Source organism: Capricornis sumatraensis, chromosome 9, assembly GCF_032405125.1.
Source record: "Capricornis sumatraensis isolate serow.1 chromosome 9, serow.2, whole genome shotgun sequence".
In the NCBI taxonomy this organism is placed as follows: Eukaryota; Metazoa; Chordata; class Mammalia; order Artiodactyla; family Bovidae; genus Capricornis; species Capricornis sumatraensis.
The window spans coordinates 10083113-10105326 of record NC_091077.1 but is presented as its reverse complement, the minus strand read 5'-3'; the positions used below and the strand labels follow the sequence as shown (position 1 = coordinate 10105326).

The window sequence follows — 22214 nt, the reverse complement described above, 5'->3', positions numbered from 1 at the left end:
ATTGATTCACAGTGATATTATAATTTATTACTATTTCAATGGTTGTTCAATTCATTTTCAATGCTCCATGCAATTTGCAGCACTTGTTTTGAAACCATATTACTTAACCTGGTTTCACTCTCCTTGTTATTTTCTCTTTTTTTTTTCTTACTTTTTTTATGTTTTCAAAATTTTTATTTATTTATGTTTTACTTTATTTTACTTTACAATATTGTAACACATGGAACCAAGGAACGTAACAGGAGTTTCAGAATTTCTTCTCATGGGATTTTCAGAGGATCCAGAATTGCAGCCTCTCATGTTCAGACTTTTCTTCTCCTTGTACCTGATCACTGTGTTTGGAAAGCTGCTCATCATCCTGGCCATCAGCTCAGACTCCCACCTCCACAATCCCATGTACTTCTTCCTCTCCAACCTGTCCTTTGTAAACATCTGTTTCACCTGCACCACCATCCCAAAGATGCTGTGGAACACACAGATCCAGAGCAAAGGTATCACCTATGAAATCTGCATCACCCAGATGTATTTTTTCACACTCTTTGTAGGATTGGACATCTTTCTCTTGACCATGATGGCCTATGACCCCTTTGCGGCTATCTGCCACCCTCTGGCTCTGTGCCCTGCTGGTGCTATTGTCCTGGATCATCAGTCTCCTGCATGCCTTGCTGGAAAGCATAATGGTATTGCGACTTTCTGTACAGTCTTCAAAATCCCTCACTTTTTCTGCGAGCTCAGTCAGATGATCCAACTTGCCAGGTCTGTCATCCTTCTTGATAAAGCAGTAATGTAGTTTATACCTCTGTTGCTGGCTGGTGGTTCCCTCATGTGTATCCTTTACTCCTGCTCTAAGATAGTTTCCTCCATACGTGGAATCTCATCAACTTGGGGGAAGTATAAAGCATTTTCCACCCGTGCATCTCACCTCTCACTAGTCTCCTTATTTTATTGTACAGGCACAGGAGTATGTCTTAGCTCTGCTACTACCCACAGCTCACACTCAAGTGCAACAGCCTCAATGATGTACACTGTGGTCACCTCCTTGCTGAACCCCTTCATCTACAGCTTGAGAAATAAAGACTTAAAGAGGGCTCTGAAAATACTCTGTGGAAAAAAATAATATAAAAGAATTTATTATCCCAGGGCTTAAGAAGTGCCCATGATAGCAGAGCTCAAATCCTGAGCCAAATATTACTGGTATTTGGTCCAACTGTGGGAGTGGAATATGCCTCTTCTATTTTCCTTGGAGTTTCTATTTCAACTTCTTTATACAATTTGCATAGCTCACTTTTAAGTTTGGTGATAGTGCTAGTATCCAAGAGTTTTTCCCTTTTTCATTTTTATACTTTCCCAACCTTGGATGTGAAATATTTGAAGACTCCCATTTATTTCAAGGGGTCTCTTAATAATTTTTCTCAAGTGAAATGTATCATGCTGAGGATTTTGTTTGTTTGTTTGACTAAAAGAATAGTTAAGAGCCATACCATTCCTATGGAGGGAAAACTCCTCTTGGCAACCACAGCTATTTATAAGTTTATGACAGAGAAAAACTTGTGACCACTGTTTGTCACAAACATCATTCCTTTGTATATCACTGCCTTATGCGCTTCTTGATAATCCAAACTTTGAAATGCTATTTGTTATCACAGATCATGGGTATTTTCTACTCGTTCAGATCTTGTTCTGCTGTGTAACTTGTGTCTCCTATATCCACCATAGTAGTACTGTTAGTCACTAGTTGGGTCCAACTCTTTGTGACCCCACAGAAGGTGGCCTGCCAGGCTCCTCTGACCACGGATTCTCCAGTCAAGAATACTGTAGTGAGTGGCCATTTCCTTCTCCAGAGGATCTTCCCAACCCAGGGATTGAACTCGGGTCTCCTGTGTGGCAGGCAGATCCTTTACCTTGTATCTACCATAGTCACTGGCAAAAACTGATAATAAAATATGTGTTTTCAAGGAGAATCAAAAGAGGAAAATGACTATGAAAATGACTATGGATATAATATGGTGCTAGAGCAGACCTAACCTTAAGTATGATGAAACAAAATATTAAATGATATATTCATAACCTTGGAAAATATGTCTTTTTCATACAATTCACCAACTCATTGAAATATGATATAAAAGTGTCCATTTGTCATGGAATAGGGGGGACAGAGGTCCGAGAGGGAGGGGATGTATGGATACAGATAGCTGATTCACTTTGTTGTACAGCAGAAACTAACATGACATTGTAAAACAATATACCACAGTAAAAAATAAATAAATACATAAATAAATAAACTTGTGTAATTTTTTGCAAGCTAAAAACAGTGTCAATTTGTAAGTGTACTTACTGAGCTGTAGGACTGGTGGCATGTTTTGGCTTTTTATTAAATTATTTTCATGTTTTGTTTGAAAATTTCCAGTGCTTTCTGAAAATATGATTCTTTCCATTTCCCTAAATGAAATAGCTCCCATTATTCAAACTTTTTTCACAATCTCTAGAAGGGTAGAGGATGAACAATTTCAACATCACCCACTATAGGTTATGCTCATTATCAAATGATGACTCACTTGAAAGCTCAGATTCTTCTCAGCTATAAAATTCAGGGTCACAGGTGTTGTACAAACATAACTGTCTTTCCGACCTCTCCATGTAACCTCAAAAGATCCTCACTGGAGGCATGTGTTCACACCCTTACATGAACTAAACTTGAATAACACAGTAATCATGAATGTTACGTTCAAATATCAAAACAAATGCCCGGAGCAAGTAGAATCAGATTATTACAACTGCCCTCAGTTCTGTCTGATTAAATTAAATCAGTTAGCTATTGTTGCATACAAATTTCCTAAGTTGCTCAGTCGTGTCCGACTCTTTGCGACCCCATGGACTGTAGCCTACCAGGCTCTGAGGAGCCTCTCAGTCCATGGAATTTTCCAGGCAAGAGTACTGGAGTGGGTTGCCATTCCTTTCTCCAAATATAATATCTCTATTATCAAATGAGGTGGTCCAATGGGAAGTTGGCTATACGCTTCTCATGAGCCTATAGTCAGACTTGAAAATCTACCTTGTGTTTCTAAGGCTCATTCACAATGTTGTGTATGATAGTACTGTTGTTTTGACTTAAACCAATTTATGACATTTCACTCTTTTGATATGGTCTTCCCCGGGTGGCCCAGTGGTAAAGAATTCACTTCCCAATGCAGGCGACATTGGTTCAATCCTTGTGTGGGAGAAATCTGTTGCAACAAAAATAGAAATGAGTGGACAGACATTGGCACTTACCACTAAACGGGCCTTCAAGAATTAAAAAATCTTGGTTATTATTTAGCTGTTATGACTAAAAAACACTTGTAGCTAGACTTGTCCTTCACAAAGTTTCAAAAAAGTGAATTACTCTGACTCCATATAGATTATACTCTGTACCTGGCATTCTTCTCCCCTACACTCTCTTGTAGCATTCTGCATTTCAGAAAGGTCATTGAACCAATAACTTCAGGGACACCACACTTGATTGCTCAGTTGTCTGATGCCAGCTGTAGCCATTTTGAAACTTTAAGAGAAAAATATGTAAGACCTTCATAAGGATATAAAACCTCTCCCTATTGTCTAGAGAGGAGGGCACGATTCTTGAGACACAGGCCTGCTGGGTTTCCCTTTCACCTGGCAAAAATAATAAAACTACTTTTTTCTATTTCCTCCAAACTGTCTCCATATGTCTACTTGGCATTGGTGGGCAGGGAGCCAAGACTTTGGTAACAGATCCCATGGAGTAGGAAATGGCAACCCACTCCAGAACTCTTGCCTGGGAAATCCCATGGACAGAGAAGCCTGCTGGGCTACAGTCCATGGGGTCACAAAGAGTCAGGCACAACTTAGCTGAGCTGAGGCTAAATAGCTTGTGGAGAAAATGAGTTCAATAATTATTAATTGCCTTAATTTAATTCCACTACATTAATGTCCACTTAAGAAACTTTTCTTTATCCCATGCAGAGGAGATATCTCCCACCGTCATGAGATCTGACTCAGCTACCTGTGCCCCAGGGCTTGCCTTAACATACACACTACAATTTTTAAAGTGTAATAAATGTTATTAAAGCAGAGTTACACAGAACAAACTTTACTCACTTAAAAGTCATTTAAAAATTAAGTGTATGCTGCCTGGTTCCATTTCTATACCCCTTGGGAAGAAATATACTAATTTCACTACTTTGTTACGTGTATGCATATGCGTGCTCAGTCATGTCTGACTCTTTGCAACCCATGAACTGATCATGGGAATCTTCCTGATTCCAGGGATTGAATCCCTGTCTCCTGCATTGCGGGTAATCTCCTGCATTGCAGGCAGATTTTTTACCAACTGAGCCACCAGTGAAATGCCCCAAGTATGAAATCCTAATAGTTTTAGTGAGCATCAGGAAGCCAAAGAGTGCACTGACCAATGCTTTTCATTAATGGAATAATGTCCCTCTTATAAGTGGAGAATAACAGGTTTCACAGGGTTCCATGGGCTGTGTAGCCATCACAAGTCAATGTTTTATTGACCCAAGGGATCTATTTGAAACAGTTGCCTCAGTCTAACTAGTTGGAAAAAATTTTAAATTCAGAGATAAGATGAGGTGTTAGGAGTTTAGGCTTCTGGAAAGGAAGAGAGATGATGGAAAAGGATTAATAACTTAATTCACCTGGCTTATAACTGGTATCCTGGAAACAGAGAATTACAAGGAAAAAAAAGAATACTTTCTGTCCAGATGAAGTCCCCCAGGGAATTCAGATGCTTACACTTCACTGTAACAAGAGGGAAACGTACATAATGAGCAGACAGAGAGAGCTGTAAATAACCACCTCTCCTTCATCCCTGAGCTTGTACAACCTGGGAATGGACAAGACCTAGTTGTTGCTTTTGAAGTCCTAAATTTGAGTAAAGGACCAATGCTTGACCTCTTCGTGTTACCTTGTGTGGGGACAGAGCTTTAGTCTCCATCATCAGCCATCCAGGAAGAGAATCAGACTTCCGCACAGAGACCTTCCTCTCAGAATTTCCATGTAGGTGAGTTCAAGAGTCTGGAAGACACTGCAGAAGAAGGTTAGAGACAAGGAACCCAAGAATGTTTACCTGAGTCCACCAGAGAACCAACTCAGCCTAGGTCAGAGCCCAGAGAACACTGTGGTTAATTGCTTGCATGATTAAAATGTATCAATGTATTTTTATAATGCTAAAAAGAGAACTGAACATTGAACTCAGTAAAGCAATGTTCAGTGATACCAAGTAAATGATAAAAATGAAGCCCAATTAGGAGAGGGATGAGAGGCATAAGGGGCTTCCCAGGTGGCTCAATGGTAAAGAATCTACCTGCCAATGCAGGAGCCACAGGAGATGCAAGTTCAATTCCTGGATCAGGAAGATCCCCTGGAGGAGGGTATGGAAACTCACTCCAGTATTCTTGCCTGGTAAATCCCATGAACTGGCGAGTTACAGTCCATGGGGTCGCAAAGAGTTGGACACGGCTGAGGAACTGAACACACACGAGGCATAAAGTGCTTCCAGTAAAAGCAGAACTCATGTCCAAGTATCTTATTAATAGTTAGAGTAGATAATTAGTATATAGTGATATAAGGATATAAAATATAATTAGGTCATTTCCTTCTAATTTTTTTGATGAAGCATATTTGACCATGCTTCAGTATTCATTAGAAAGACACACTGGGCTTCCCTGGGAGCTCAGTGGTGAAGAATCCACCTGCCAGTGCAAGAGACACGGGTTTGATCCCTGGTTGGAAGATCCCACATGCCTTGGAGAAACTAAGCCTGAGCACCACAACCACTGAGCCTGTGCTCTAGAGCCCGGGAACTGCAACTACGGAGGTCCTCACACCCTACAGTCCACGTTCTGCAATAAGAGATGCCACTGTAATGAGAAGCTCATGCACCACAGCTAGAGAAAAACCACATAGCAACAAAGACTTAGCACCGCCAAAAATAAATAAGCAGATATGCACACCAAAGAATGCTTGTGAATACATCCTGACAACAATATTTGCCAGATATATACACTTCACAGTATCTTCTGTGAAAAAAAAATTCAAACGTAAAAAGGAATGTGCTGATGAGCTTGTTGTTTAGTCGCTACCTTATGTCCAATTCTTTGCGCCCCGTGGACTGTAGCCTACAGGCTTCTCTGTCCATGGGATTTCCTGGATAAGAATACTAGAATGGGTTGCCATTTCCTCCTCCAGGGAATCTTCCAGACCAGGGACTGAACCAGTGTCTCCTGCATTGGGAGGCAGCTTCTTTGCCACTGAGCTGCCAGGGAAGTGCTAATAAGCTTACCTTGCCATTGTCTCATTATCTCTGAGGGTGAATATGTGTGTGGATTTGTCAGCCACTCACTTTATCTTAAATGATGTGTGCCAGCCATTTGCTTTTCTATAATAGGATCAGAATAGGATTCCTATCTTTGAGTGCAATCTTTCAAAGAACTGGAGATGTTTACTAGTCATTAAGATGTTGTTTTATTCTTAAATCACGTCTGACTGTCTGCGACCCCTTGGGCTGTAGCCCATGAGGCTGTTCCGTCCATCAGATTTTCCAAGCAAGAATACTTGAGTGAGTTGCTATTTCTTCCTCCAGGGGATCTTCCCGGACCAGAGACTGAACCCATGTTTCCTGTATCGGCAGGTGGACTCTTTACCACTGCACCACCAGTGAAGCCATTGTTTCTACCTTTTATCCCATTTGCCTTCTTTTTTTTCAATTTTCCTTCTTACTCAATAATTTCTCACAGACCTGCCTCAAATCACAAGTATAATAATGAATTCATTATTTTTATGGCTGTACAACAGGTCATGGTGTGCCTATACTACTAACACATTAGTGGTCTTTCATATCGTTTTAGCTTCCCTGGTAGCTCAGCTGGTCAAGAATCTGCCTGCAATACAGGAGACTCCTGTTCAATTTCTGGGTCAGAAAGATCCACTGGAGAAGGGATAGGCTACCCAATCCAGTATTCTGGCCTGGAGAATTCCTTGGACAGTATAGTCCATGGGGTTGCAAAGGGTCAGACACAACTGAGTGACTTTCACTTTCACTTTCATATCCTTAATCATTAAGTTGCTATTATACCAAAGCTACACAATATGTTAAGATAGTGAAATTCAAACTCTGACTCTAACCATGGATGGTTTCATACCTCAGGGATTTTCGTCTGTCACACATGGAAGGCTCTGTAGAGTTAGGGATGCTCTAAATATCCTATAATGCATAGCACAGATGCCACCACAAACAGTGATCTGGCTCAGAATGTCAATGGTGCCAACACTGGAGAACCCTTAATTAAAGAATATCTGTATTTTATTTTTAATATAAATTTATTTATTTTAATTGGAGGCTACTTTACAATATTGTACTGGTTTTGCCATACATCAACATGAATCCGCCATGGTGTACACGTGTTTCCCCATCCTGAACCCCCCTCCCACCTCCCTACCAATACCATCCCTCTGGGTCACCCCAGTGCACCAGCCCCGAGCATCCTGTATCATGCAGAATATCTGTATTTTGAATGTTTATATCTGTCTTCAGGTTTTTCCCTAAAACATTATAACACTTCACATTTCTGCCAGAAAGAAATCGGAGTCTCCTTTGCTACTAGTCCAGAAGTTCTCAGCCCAGATTTGACCAGTCTTCAAGATTTTTCCCAGGACCATGGTAGGAAAGAGATTTCTTGTTGCTTTCCTAAACTACATACTAAGCTAGAGCAAGGATTTACATACTTGGTCACCTTTTGATTTGCCTATTATTATTATGTGTGGGCTTCTGTGGTGGCTCAGTGGTAAGTTAGAATTTGCCTGGCAGAGTGCAGGTGACGTGGGTCCATCCCTGGGTCGGGAAGATAAATTCCCTGAAGAAGGAAATGGTAACCCACTCCAGTATGCTTGCCTGAAAAATCCCACGGACAGAGGAGCTTGGTGGGCTACAGTCATCGGACACGACTTAGTGACTAAACAACAAAAACAATAATTATTATTATTATGTACACATATTAGCAACTGAACAACAAACATATTATATGCCCATTTTTCTACAGATACAAGCCTTTCAAATAATTATTTTAAAAGATTGTTTTTCAGTTGATTTGTGAGGCATATATTTGGCCTTAAATTTTTTTTAATTTTATTTAGTTATATAGGTCTATTGTCTTGTTTCTGAGTCTTTTGCATTATTTAAGGTGATTCTCCGCCCCCTCATTGATATTATATATTTACATGTCAAAGCGTTCATCTAAAATGTGCTGGCTATTCTTACACTAAGGATGTAATCTCTCTAATATTTGTAAAATGTTTGAGGTAGGCGAGAAACCATTTTTTACAAGATAGATATTTATGCCAGCTTTAGGAACATTTCAGCCTTTCCAAATAAATTGAAATGCAACCTTGACATATATTAAATGCCCATTTATAAGGAGACCTAAGTCCTGATTTATTCAACAAATAGTAACTGAGCATATGCTACATGCCAGATTAATCTAGGAACATTATATATCATATTAGTTTACATTTTGATCATTGCCAATTTTATTAATCCATGTTGATAACATAACTGTTTGCTATTACATTTCTTCTTCAGTTAGTTTTCAGTGCTCCATTCAATTCTGTTAACCACAGTTTTGAAACCATGCTATTTAACTTGGTTTCATTCTCTTTGTTATTCTTTTTATTTCCTAACTTGTCATTTAACGAAATTCATTTTTATACAAGTGCACATATATTTACATACTCAATTAAACTACAAAGATGAACAAAACAGCTGAAGTCCCTACATGTATGGATCAAGCAATATAATTGGGAAGACAGAGTGCAATGAAGGAAATAAGTGTATAATACAATGTCCCCAGATGACTAACATGAAGAATGTTGGTGAAAAGGTTGAAACTGTCATGGTGTATCCAGGTTTTTTTTTTTTGTTTTTTTTTAAATTTATTTTGCTTTACAATACTGTATTGGTTTTGCCATACATTGACATGAATCAGCCACGGGTGTACATGAGTTCCCAATCCTGAACCCCCCTCCCACCTCCCACCCCATATCATCTCTCTGGATCATCCCCGTGCACCAGCCCCAAGCATCTGTGTATGGACCTTTGATCTTTTGGGCAAAGATCAGAACCAGGGCTAGAGTGCGCCCTTAGGACTCATTTAAAAATAAAAAAAAAAGATAAAAATCCAAGAATAACAACAAGAAACAAGATGTCACATATAAAAGGGAAGAAAGAGGCTTGCTTCTCTGCTTTCATATAAAAACACTTAGTCAAATGAAATGAAATAAGAACAGGAAAAACAAGTTTTGCTGCCTGATATTAAAAATGGCCAATGCTCAATTCCTATCCATTGTGCTTTGTAAGCATCCTTTTGTGAAGTGCTATTTTGTTCCCTTTACTCATTTTTCTCTTGGGTCATACAACCCATAAGTATTTTAGACCACAAGTTATTGGTACTCTGAATAAATTTATTTTTTCTTTTTAATAATTTCTGCTGGGCATCAAGAGAATATAATAGTATGTGAAATGTTAGAAGAACCAAAGAAATTTTCTTACCACAGTCTCTCAGGGACCATTTGAGTTTATTAGATCTGTATTCTCTTTCATGTCCATTCTCTATTTCTCTATTTCTCTCTCTCTTTCTCTTATGTGTAGAAATATATATTGTTGTTGCTATTGTTCAGTCGCTAAGTCATGTCTGAAACCTTGTGACCCCATGGACTGCAGCACACCAAGCTCCCCTGTCCTTCACTATCTCTCGGAGTTTGCTCAAATCCATGTCCATTGAATCAGTGATGTGATATAACCATATTATTCTTTGCTACCCCCTTCTTCTTTTCTTTCAGTCTTTTCCAGCTTTAGGGTCTTTCCCAGTGAGTCAGCTCTTCGCATCAAGTGGCCAAATTGTTGGAGCATCAGCTTCAGTATCAATCCTTCCAATGAATATTCAGGGTTGATTTCCTTTAGGATTGGCTGGTTTGATCTCCTTGCAGGCACATATATATATGCTCAGTCATGTCCAACTCTATACAGTCCATGGAATTCTCCAGGCCAGAATAGTGGGTAGCCTTTCTGTTTTCCAAGGGATCTTCCCAACCCAGGAATCAAACCCAGATCTCCCACATTGCAAGTGGATTCTTTACCAATTGAGCTATCAGGGCAGCCCCACACATATATACATCCAGATTTAAAGATACAGTACTGATATATAATATAGTTGAACACTGAAAAAAATTTATATGTCTTTAATACATGGCATAAAATGGTCATACCAAAATTAAACACCAAGTTTCATTGATATCTAGGAAAATTACAAACTGGAATTTCTGAATACCATTTGTACATAATCTTATCTGATCAACTTGAGTTGTATCTAACTCTAAATCATTTGTGGTTGTAAAGGGTGAAAAATTCATGGAAATAACACAGCCTAGGAAGCCAGGGTCTTATTGTGTGTCTTTTGTTTTCTTGCCTTGTGAAGGGTGAGAAGTCTTCAGAGCAGGGGTACTGAGCTCACATATTCCAAAGTGATTCTCATACACAGAGGCCAGAACTCAATCAGCAAAAGGTACTGAAGAAGAGATTCAATTAAACATATAGGCTAGGACTTCCCTGGTGTTTCAGGGGTTAATAATCCACCTTCCAATGCAGGGGATGCAGGTTCAATCTCTGGTCTAGGAACTAAGATCCCACATGCCACGGGACAAATAAACCAATTCACCACAACTAGAGAACCTACAACTACAGAAGCCTGCACACTGCAATGAAGACTCAACAGAGCTCCCCTCCCCCCCAAAAAAAAATACAGGCCCCCTTTGCAGCAATTTCATAAAGTGCTAGAGAAATATAATATGGAGGAGGGACTCCTTGTAACTTGCAGTCTCAGCAGCAGCAAGGAAACCACCTTGCTCCTCAACATCCTCTGACACCATCTCTCCTCACTCTCCCTCCTACTCATTTCCCTCACCACGCCGGTTTCCTTTTTTCAACTAGAACATCTTAAACAAGCACCTTCCCCAGGGCCTTTGTACTGGCTGTTCTCCCTGCCAGGTACACACTTCTCCTGATAAGTTCATGGCTCATGTTCTCTCTTCCATGAGGTCTCTGCTCAAATGTCACCTTATTTGTGGTCTTACCTGAACACCCATAAAAACAGCATCCCTTCTTTACTCTTTCCTTTACACCTGCTTTCATTTTATTCATAGTATGTGTCACCATATGAAATTCTATATTTTTATTTTCTGCATTGATTCTCCATGACTGGATTTCAGGAGCTTTTGATTACCAAAACACTGTACTCACTGCATGAACAAAATATTGATATTAATTTCCTAATTGCAAAATGCATAAGGTAGCATTTCAACAACGTGAGTAATGTCCACTTGCATGAAAATTAATCATGTTTTTTCCCTTTACCTGTAGTCACTTCCAATACATGGCACCAAAGAACATCACAGGAGTTTCAGAATTTCTTCTTCTCGGATTCTCAGAGGAACAAGAACTACAGCCCTTCATATTTGGACTTTTCCTCTCCATGTACCTGATAAATGTGTTTGGAAACCTCCTGATCATCCTGGCTGTCTCAAACCCCCACCTCCACACCCCCATGTTCTTCTTCCTCTCCAACCTGTCCTTTGTAGACATCTGCTTCACCTCCACCACCATCCCAAAGATGCTGTGGAACATCCAGACACAGAGCAAAGTTATCACCTATGAAGGCTGCATCACCCAGGTGTATTTTTTCACACTGTTTGCAGGGTTGGACGACTTCCTCCTGACTGTGATGGCCTATGACCGCTTTGTGGCCATCTGTCACCCCCTGCACTACACAGTCATCATGAACCCCCAAATCTGTGGGATTCTGGTTCTGGTTAGCTGGGCCATCAGTGTCCTTCATTCCTTGTTACAAACCTTAATGGTGTTGAGACTGTCCTTCTGTGGAGAGCTGGAAATCCCTCACTATTTCTGTGAACTCAACCAGATGGTCCAACTTGCCTGTTCTGATAACTTTCTTAATGACATGGTGATGTATTTGGCAGCTGGGCTGCTGGCTGGTGCTCCCCTGTCTGGGATACTTTACTCTTACTCTAAGATAGTTTCCTCCATATGTGGAATCTCATCAGCTCAGGGAAAGCTTAAAGGCTTTTCCACCTGTGTGTCTCATCTCTCAGTTGTCTTCTTGTTTTATTGTACAAGCTTAGGAGTGTACCTTAGCTCTTCGGCTACCCAGAGCTCACACTCAAGTGGAATTGCCTCGGTGATGTACACTGTGGTCACACCAATGCTGAACCCTTTCATCTACAGTCTGAGGAACAAAGACATAAAGAGGGTTCTGCAAGCATTCTTCAGAAAGGCAGCTATAAATAGGCCATTTGTCTTCAGCTGAAGAAGGCCACCTGATTGAAAGGTTCAAAACCCAAAGCCAGAAATTGCAGATCTTTTTTCAGATTCTTTCAATAGATTGAAGAAGTACGACATGCTCCTTTTATTTATTTCCTAGAAGTTAAATTTCTTTGAATTCCTCCATATAACTTAATTTCACTCTCTTGATTAAGATTTGTGATCTTTCTCATTTTCAAGAGTTTTTCCATGTTATGGTTTTCCCACTCTCTCAAATTTATTCTCAACATTGGATCTAAACAATTTGGGGAATTTCCATTATCGTGTGATTAGATACATTGATACAAATATATTATTATGTCATGTGTGAAGGCATATTTAGTCTCTCAGAGTGAGACATGAATGAGCGACTGAGAAGTGCAAGGGTCAGTGTTGGCCATTAAATGATGGACATACCATCAGCAGATGAATGGATAAGAAAGCTGTGGTACATATACACAATGGAGTATTACTCAGCTGTTAAAAAGAATTCGTTTGAATCAGTTCTGATGAGATGGATGAAACTGGAGCCTATTATACAGAATGAAGTAAGCCAGAAAGAAAAACACAAATACAGTATACTAACACATATATATGGAATTTAGAAAGATGGCAATGACGACCCTGTATGCAAGACAGCAAAAAAGACACGGATGTGTATAATGGACTTTTGGACTCAGAGGGAGAGGGAGAGGGTGGGATGATTTGGGAGAATGGCATTGTAACATGTATACTATCATGTAAGAATCGAATCACCAGTCTGTGTCCGATGCAGGATATAGCGTGCTTGGGGCTGGTGCATGGTGATGACCCAGAGAGATGTTATGGGGAGGGAGGTGGGAGGGGGGTTCATGTTTGGGAACGCATGTACACCCGTGGTGGATTCATGTCAATGTATGGCAAAACCAATACAGTATTGTAAAGTAAAATAAAGTAAAAAAAAAAAAAATGATGGACATAAAGGCTCAATTAAGACAGTGAGTTGGAGGTGTAAAGCTTCCAGTAAAAGTAGGAGCAAAGTCCAAGGATTTTTGCTATTAACTGAAGTAAAGATACTGAGTATTAGCTGTGGAGGGTTGTACAGACATGTAAGGACTTTTATTTTATAAGATGGAGCCTAAGTGACTACAATGAGAGGGATCCAGACAAAGGAATACTGGCAAACATTTCCCTACAAAAGTAGTTCATGAGACATACCTTTCACAGTATCTCCTCCCTGCTAATATTCAAATTAAAGAGTATTTATTATGTAAAAATGGACATGCTAATGAGCTTACTTTGCAATTATTTCATTACCAGTGAGGCTGAATATATTTATATATTAATAAGAAAGTTAGTTGAAAATTGTCTGTTCAATTCCTTTGCTTTTGCATCATGAGTTTGGCAGGATTTTTGCTTTTGATCATATTCTTTCAAAGACTAAAATTTTTTTCATCATTTTTGCTCTTTGCCACTTAGTTGTTTTATGTATGTACACAAGTTTTGTGCAGAATGTGTGAGAGTTTATAAATTTTGTGTAGTAAAATTAACGTCACTTATATTCTGTTCTTTTCATTGCTTTTTAATTTTTTTAACTGAAAGAATAGAGCAGTCACTTACACATTCTTCACTGCTTTCACCAAAAATGAAAATGAGTGCTCTTATGCATTGTATTGTTGTGGTTGCATTAGTTGCTCAGATGTGTCCAACTTTTTACAATCCCATGGACTGCAGCCTGTCAGATTCCTTTGTCCATGGAATTCTCCAGGCAAGAATACTGGAGTGGGTTGCCATTCCCTTCTCCAGAGGATCTTCCCAGCCAGAGACTGAACCCAGGACACATGTAATGCAGACAGATTCTTCACCATCTGAGTCACCAGGGAGGGGTTGATGCTAATAAAACACACTTTATACATATTTGCAACTACTTTTCACATCCCTTATTACTTGCTTTTGTTCTTTGTGATTAGACATTGCATTTTTATTTCTTAAAGTTGCACCATATTTCTAAAATGTACATCATATTCAGCCACCATTTGGAAGGCATTTCTCTTTACAGTTGACTAAAGATCACCTCTATCTTCCATATGCACATTTGAATCCATATGTTTCTATGTAAGAGGAAATTGTAATTTAGATAATGCTTCCTCCCCACATTTTAAAAGACCTTCTGTTGTATTCTTTTATTGCCAAGTTTTTGTTTTTTTTTTCATCTGTTAAAATTTTAATAAATCAAATCCTCTTAAACTTTATAATAGCACAAATACCTACCGATTTTTTACACAAAATATGGGCTTGATTCTCATCAACATTTTAGTCTTAACTTCTAAGATGAAAATCTATTAACTCATAAAGAAAACAATTTAAGCCATCCCAAACTAAGTTTTTGGTAACCTAAAACTAAGCCAGTAACCCAAGCTTATATAATTAAAACTGGTTGCTGTTCAGTGGCTAAGTCATGTCTGACTCTGTGACCACATGGACTGCAGAATGTCAGGCTTCACTATCAGTGTCTCCCAGAATTTGCTCAAACTCAAGTCTATTGAGTTGGTGATGCTATCTAACCATCTCATCCTCTGCCATCCCCTTCTCCTTTTGTCTTCAGTGCTTCCCAGTTTCAGAGACTTTTCTAGAGAGTCACCTCTTTGCATCAGGTGGCCAAAGTTTTGGACCTTCAGCTTCAGAATCAGTCCTTCCAATGAATATTCATGTTTGATTTCCCTATGGATTGGTGGTTTGATCTCCTTGCATTCCAAGGGACTCTCAAGAGTTTCGCTAGTACCATAATTTGAAAACATCAATTTTCCAGCACGCAACCTTCTTTATGGACCAACTCTTACATTCGTACATGACTACTGGAAAAAAACATAGCTTTGACTGGACAGACATTTGTCACAAAATTATGTCTCTGCTTTTTAATATGCTGTCTAGTTTCCCATAGCTTTCCTTCCAAGGAGAAAGTGTCTTTTCATAAATTTAACTCAGTTCACTTAAGTTCAGTTGCTCAGTCGTGTTCGACTCTTTGTGACCCCATGAACCACAGCACACCAGGCCTCCCTGTCCATCACCAACTCCCAGAGTTCACTCAGAATCACGTCCATTGAGTCGGTGATGCCATCCAGCCATCTCTTCCTCTGTCATCCCCTCCTCCTCCTGCCTCCAATCCCTCCCAGCATCAGAGTGTTTTCCAATGAATCAACTCTTCGCATGAGGTGGCCAAAGTACTGGAGTTTCAGCTTTAGCATCATTCCTTCCAAGGAACACCCGGGACTGATCTCCTTTAGAATGGACTGGTTGGATCTCCTTGCAATCCAAGGGACTCTCAAGAGTCTTCTCCAACACCACAGTTCAAAAGCATTAATTCTTCAGCATTCAGCTTTCTTCACAGTCCAACTCTCACATCCATACATGACCACGGGAAAAACCATAGCCTTGACTAGATGGACCTTTGTTGGCAAAGTAATGTCTCTGCTTTTTAATATGCTCTCTAGGTTGGTCATAACTTTCCTTCCAAGGAATAAGTGTCTTTTAATTTCATGACTGCAATCACCATCTGCAGTGATTTTGGAGACCAAAAAAATAAAGTCTGACACTGTTTCCACTGTTTCCCCATCTATTTCCCATGAAGTGATGGGATCAGATGCCATGATCTTCATTTTCTGAATGTTGAGCTTTAAGCCAACTCTTTCACTCTCCACTTTCACTTTCATCAAGAGGCTTTTTTTTTTTTCATTTATTTTTTCATTATTTTTTTATTTTATTTATTTATTTTTAAAATTTTTATTTTTACTTTATTTTACTTTACAATACTGTATTGGTTTTGCCATACATTGACATGAATCCACCACGGGTGTACATGCGATCCCAAACATGAACCCCGCTCCCACCTCCCTCCCCACAACATCCCTCTGGGTCATCCCCATGCACCAGCCCCAAGCATGCTGTATCCTGCATTGAACATAGACTGGTGATTCGATTCTTACATGATAGTATACATGTTACAATGCCATTCTCCCAAATCATCCCACCCTCTCCCTCTCCCTCTGAGTCCAAAAGTCCGTTATACACAGCTGTGTCTTTTTTGCTGTCTTACATACAGGGTCATCATTACCATCTTTCTAAATTCCATATATATGCATTAGTATACTGTATTAGTGTTTTTCTTTCTGGCTTACTTCACTCTGTATAATCGGCTCCAGTTTCATCCATCTCATTAGAACTGATTCAAATGTATTCTTTTTAGCGGCTGAGTAATACTCCATTGTGTATATGTACCACAGCTTTCTTATCCATTCATCTGCTGATGGACATCTAGGTTGTTTCCATGTCCTGGATATTATAAACAGTGCTGCAATGAACATTGGGATACATGTGTCTCTTTCAATTCTGGTTTCCTCAGTGTGTATGCCCAGCAGCGGGATTGCTGAGTCATATGGCAGTTCTATTTGCAATTTTTTAAGGAATCTCCACACTGTTCTCCATAGTGGCTGTACTAGTTTGCATTCCCACCAACAGTGTAGGAGGGTTCCCTTTTCTCCACACCCTCCCCAGCATTTATTGCTTGCAGATTTTTGGATCGCAGACATTCTGACTGGTGTGAAGTGGTACCTCATTGTGGTTTTGATTTGCATTTCTCTAATAATGAGTGATGTTGAGAATCTTTTCATGTGTTTGTTAGCCATCCGTATGTCTTCTTTGGAGAAATGTCTATTTAGTTCTTTGGCCCATATTTTGATTGGGTCGTTTATTTTTCTGGAATTGAGTTGCATAAGTTGCTTGTATATTTTTGAGATTAGTTGTTTGTCAGTTGCTTCCTTTGCTATTATTTTCTCCCATTCGGAAGGCTGTCTTTTCACCTTGCTTATATTTTCCTTTGTTGTGCAGAAGCTTTTAATTTTAATTAGATCCCATTTGTTTATTTTTGCTTTTATTTCCAGTATTCTGGGAGGTGGATCATAGAGGATCCTGCTGTGATTTATGTCAGAGAGTGTTTTGCCTATGTTCTCCTCTAGGAGTTTTATAGTTTCTGGTCTTACATTTAGATCTTTAATCCATTTTGAGTTTATTTTCGTGTGCGGTGTTAGAAAGTGATCTAGTTTCATTGTTTTACAAGCGGTTGACCAGTTTTCCCAGCACCACTTGTTAAAGAGATTGTCTTTACTCCATTGTATATTCTTGCCTCCTTTGTCAAAGATAAGGTGTCCATATGCGTGTGGATTTATCTCTGGTCTTTCTATTTTGTTCCATTGATCTATATTTCTGTCTTTGTGCCAGTGCCATACTGTCTTGATGACTGTGGCTTTGTAGTAGAGCCTGAAGTCAGGCAAGTTGATTCCTCCAGTTCCATTCTTCTTTCTCAAGATTGCTTTGGCTATTCGAGATTTTTTGTATTTCCATACATCAAGAGGCTTTTTAGTTCCTCTTCACTTTCTGCCATAAGGGTGGTGTCATCTGCATATCTGAGGTGATTGATATTTCTCCCAGCAATCTTGAATCCAGCTTGTGCTTCTTCCAGTCCAGCGTTTCTCATGATGTACTCTGCATAGAAGTTAAATAAGCAGGGTGACAATATACAGTCTTGATGTACTCCTTTTCCTATTTGGAACCAGTCTGTTGTTCCATGTCTACTTCTAACTGTTGCTTCCTGACCTGCATATAGGTTTCTCAAGAGGCAGGTCAGGTAGTCTGACATTCCCATCTCTTTCAGAATTTTCCACAGTTTATTTTGATCCACACAGCCAAAAGCTTTGGCATAATCAATAAAGCAGAAATAGATATTTTTCTGGAACTCTCTTGCTTTTTTGTTGATCCAGCAGATGTTGGCAATTTGATCTCTGGTTCCTCTGCCTTTTCTAAAACCAGCTTGAACATCTGGAAGTTCACAGTTCACATATTGCTGAAGCCTGGCTTGGAGAATTTTGAACATTATTTTACTAGCGTGTGAGATGAGTGCAATTGTGTGGTAGTTTGAGCATTCTTTGGCATTGCCTTTCTTTGGGATTGGAATGAATACTGACCTTTTCCAGTCCTGTGGCCACTGCTGAGTTTTCCAAATTTGCTGGCATATTGAGTGCAACACTTTCACAACATCATCTTTCAGGATTTGAAATAGCTCAACTGGAATTCCATCACCTCCACTAGCTTTGTTCGTAGTGATGCTTTCTAAGGCCCACTTGACTTCACATTCCAGGGTGTCTGGCTCTAGCTGAGTGATCACACCATGGTAATTTTAATTAAAGTATAACTATTGTATATTTTTGATGAAAATATAATGTCTATAGTTTTTCTTCTAGAAGTTGGTTTTGGATTTTTCTTAAATTTTGTTTCATATGACTGTGGGGTTTTTTATATTGAATTTCATAAAGTGCTGGAGAGGTGGACAAGGGACTCCTTGTCACTTGAGGTTTCACCAGCTTCAGGGAAGCTTCCTTGTTCCTCAGCATCCTCTGACATCATCTCTCTTCCTTCTCCATCCTGCTGATTTCCCTCACCAGACTGGTTTCCTTTTTTGGAACTTGAACATCTTAAACCAACACTTTTGTGCTGTGCAGGCCTGTGAACTGGCTGTTCCCTTGTCAGGCACACACTTCCCCACAAATGCTCAACTACTGGCTCTCTATTCAAGAATCACCTTTTTGGCAGGTCTGGCCTGAACATGCGTAAAAATTAGCACACACACACCTCCTTCTCTTTCTTCCTTCCACCTACTTCCTTTTTCTTTATAATACCTGTAATCATCTAGCATGCTTGTTATAATGCCTGTAATCATCTAACATGTGTGTGTGTGTGTGTGTGTGTGTGTGTGTGCTTAGTTGCTCAGTTGTGTCTGACTCTTTGCGACCCCATGGACTGTAGCCCACCAGGCTCCTCTGTCCATGGGATTTCCCAGGCAAGAATAGTGGAGTGGGTTGCCATTCCCTTCTCCAGGATATCTTCCCAACCCAAGGAGTGAACATGGTTCTCCTGCACTGCTGGCAGATTCTTTACCATCTGAGCTACCAGGAAAGACCCCTAAACGTGATATACAAGTTTTTAACTTGCTTATGTTCTTTCTCCAATCTGGATTTTAGGAGCTTTTGTTTTTCAGCACATCACAATCCCTGCATAGACTATATGGGGAACATTGTTGCATTTCAATTTTCAAGTGCAGGAATTTCTCATTAAAACTGTGAATACATGACATCATGAGGGAAAAGTTAAAAATTGGACAAGTTTGCTTATTGGAGAAAGTGAAAGTGAAGTCGTGTCTGACTCTTTCCAATGCCATAGACTGTAGCCTACCAGGCTCCTCCATTCATGGGATTTTCCAGGCAAGAGTACTGGAGTGGGTTGCCATTTCCTTCTCCAGAGGATCTTCCCAACTCAGGGACTGAACCCAGGTCTCCCGCATTGTAGGCAGACACTTCACTGTCTGAGCCACCTATTAGAGAAGGCATAGGGAATTCTCTGAAGGGGATAAGAACCATACATAAAATATTGATTTCTTGATGACCAAATATGAATTGTATTATTTCAATGATGTGAGTAATGCCTTTCTCTGTGAAAATTAGTCATGTTATTTTCCCCTTCCTTACAGTCACCTCTACCCCATGAACCCACGGAATGATACAGAAATTTCAGAACTTCCTCTTCTAGGATTTTCAGAGGAACGAGCACTGCAGCCCCACATATTTGGACTTTTCCTCTCAGGGTACCTTATCACTGTGCTTGGAAACCTGCTCATCATCCTGGCCATGTGCTCAGACTCCCACCCCCACACCTCCATGTACTTCTTCCTCTCCAACCTGTCCTTTGTAGACATCTGTTTCATCTCTACCACCATCCCAAAGATGCTACAGAAGATAAGGACAGAGAGCAAAGTCATCACCTATGAAGGACACATCACCCAGATGTATTTTTTTTGTAATCTTTGCAGGATTGGACATCTTGCTCTTGACTGTGATGGCCTATGATCAGTACGGGGCCGTCTGTCACCCTCTGCACTACACAGTCATCATGAACCCCCAGCTCTGGGGACTGCGAGTGCTGGTGTCCTGGATTATAAGTCTTCTGCATTCCTTGTTAGAAAGCTTAATGGTGTTGCAATTATCCTTCTGTACAGACTTTCATATCCCTCACTTTTTCAATCAGATGGTACAACTTGGTTGTTCTGACACCTTTCCCAATAACATGGTGATGTGTTTTGCAGCTGTCCTGCTGGGTGCTGGTTCTCTTACTAGTATCCTTTACTCATATTCTCAGAGAGTGTCCTCCATATATGGAATCTCATCAGCTCAGGGAAGGTATAAGACCCTTCCCACCTGTACATCTCACCTCTCAGTAGTCTCCTTATTTTACTGTACGAGCTTAGGAGTGTATATGAGCTCTGCTGCTGCACACAGTTCCCATTCAAATGCAAAAGCCTCAGTGATGTACACTGTGGTCACACCCATGCTGAACCCCTTCATCTACAGTCTGAGGAACAAAGACATCAAGAGGGCTCTGAAAATGTTCTTGGGGAGGGCAACTCTAAAAGGACATGTGGTCCTAAGGCTTAAGAAGTGCCCGTGATGAAAGCCTCAGAGCCAGAAATTGCAGTTTATATCAGATATGGAAGTAAGCAATACATGCCTCGTCAGTTCCTTATTGGAATTTCCATTTCTTTTATCTCAACTTCTCTATACAATTTATGTAACTCATTTTATGAAACTTTGTGATCTCTCTTATATTCAAGAATTCTCTTGGAAGATTGGGACCAACAATATACACTGTTGATACTACGTTTATTTTTTACTTTTTGTTGTTGTTGTTGTTAAGCATTTGTTTATTATTTCTCACAGGACTGCAGGTTGACTGGACCAAGGTAGGTGGTGAATGGAGGAGGGTGGACCCATAGGATGGAGAGCATTTCACCTGGCCTATTCTTTTGTCAAACATTCTAGTGTGCTTCCTGCTCAGTGTTTTCTTTTTCACGAAGAAAGTGCCTCTTATACTGGTAAGAGGTCAGGATACATCACATCGGAGTTGCTCTTTGCCAGTGGGTGTAGGGTCTGAAAACGCCAACAGTCTCCTGCTACTGTGTGGAGGGCTTGGGGAGCCCGGGCTTGGGTTGCCTTCTGCCACTGGGTGGAGGATTGGGAGATATTCTATTTGATTTTTAATGTTCCTCTTCTATGTACTTACAGTGTCCTGTACTGGTATTTATAACACTACATATTAATCACTGACTTCCTCAGGTAGAGACTATACCCCCAAAGTTCAACACAATGCTTAGCATGTCATAGGCACTCAGTAACTGTTTGGGAATTGAATGGATCGTGAAATTTGATATTACACAAAGGAGGTTGATCATAGGAAATTATTATAAATTTTTAAGCTAAATTATGTCACAAGAAGAGCTGTGTTTTAGGAAGATTTTACCATTATTATGGATATACTTATAAATACACTCCTCTACATGAGTGACAAATAACTAACGAGAACTTCTGTGTAACACGGGGAATTCTACTCAGTGCTCTGTGGTGACCTAATAGGAAGGAAATCCAAAAAAGAGGGGATATGTGTATACATGCAGCTGATTCACTTTACAGTATAGCATAAATTAACATCGTGAAGCAACTATATTCTAATAAAGTTTTTTTTTCCTTTGTCATTATCCTACTATCCCAAGGTTATCTTCAACCATGGATCTAAGATATTTGAATTTTCCCATCATCTTAAGGTGCTATGCGTGCCTGCTAAGTTGCTTCAGTTGTGCATGACTCTGTGGGACCCTATGGACTGTAGCCCACCAGGTTCCCCTGTCCATGGGATTCTCCAAGCAAGAATACTGGGGTGGGTTGCCATGACCACCTCC

At 39.9% G+C, this 22214-nt stretch overlaps 1 protein-coding gene and 2 pseudogenes across 1 annotated transcript; all 3 read left to right on the top strand.

Annotated features, from left to right (window-relative positions):
• Positions 1 to 220: 220 nt before the first annotated feature.
• LOC138085602 (olfactory receptor-like protein OLF4) lies at positions 221 to 1117 on the top strand (annotated as a pseudogene).
• Positions 1118 to 11456: 10339 nt separating this feature from the next.
• Positions 11457 to 12407, top strand: LOC138085899 (olfactory receptor-like protein OLF4). The gene has a single exon (XM_068980511.1). It carries the CDS (start codon positions 11457 to 11459, stop codon positions 12405 to 12407), a length of 951 nt encoding a protein of 316 aa, XP_068836612.1.
• Positions 12408 to 19968: 7561 nt separating this feature from the next.
• On the top strand, positions 19969 to 20929 carry LOC138085600 (olfactory receptor-like protein OLF4; annotated as a pseudogene).
• Positions 20930 to 22214: the final 1285 nt, after the last annotated feature.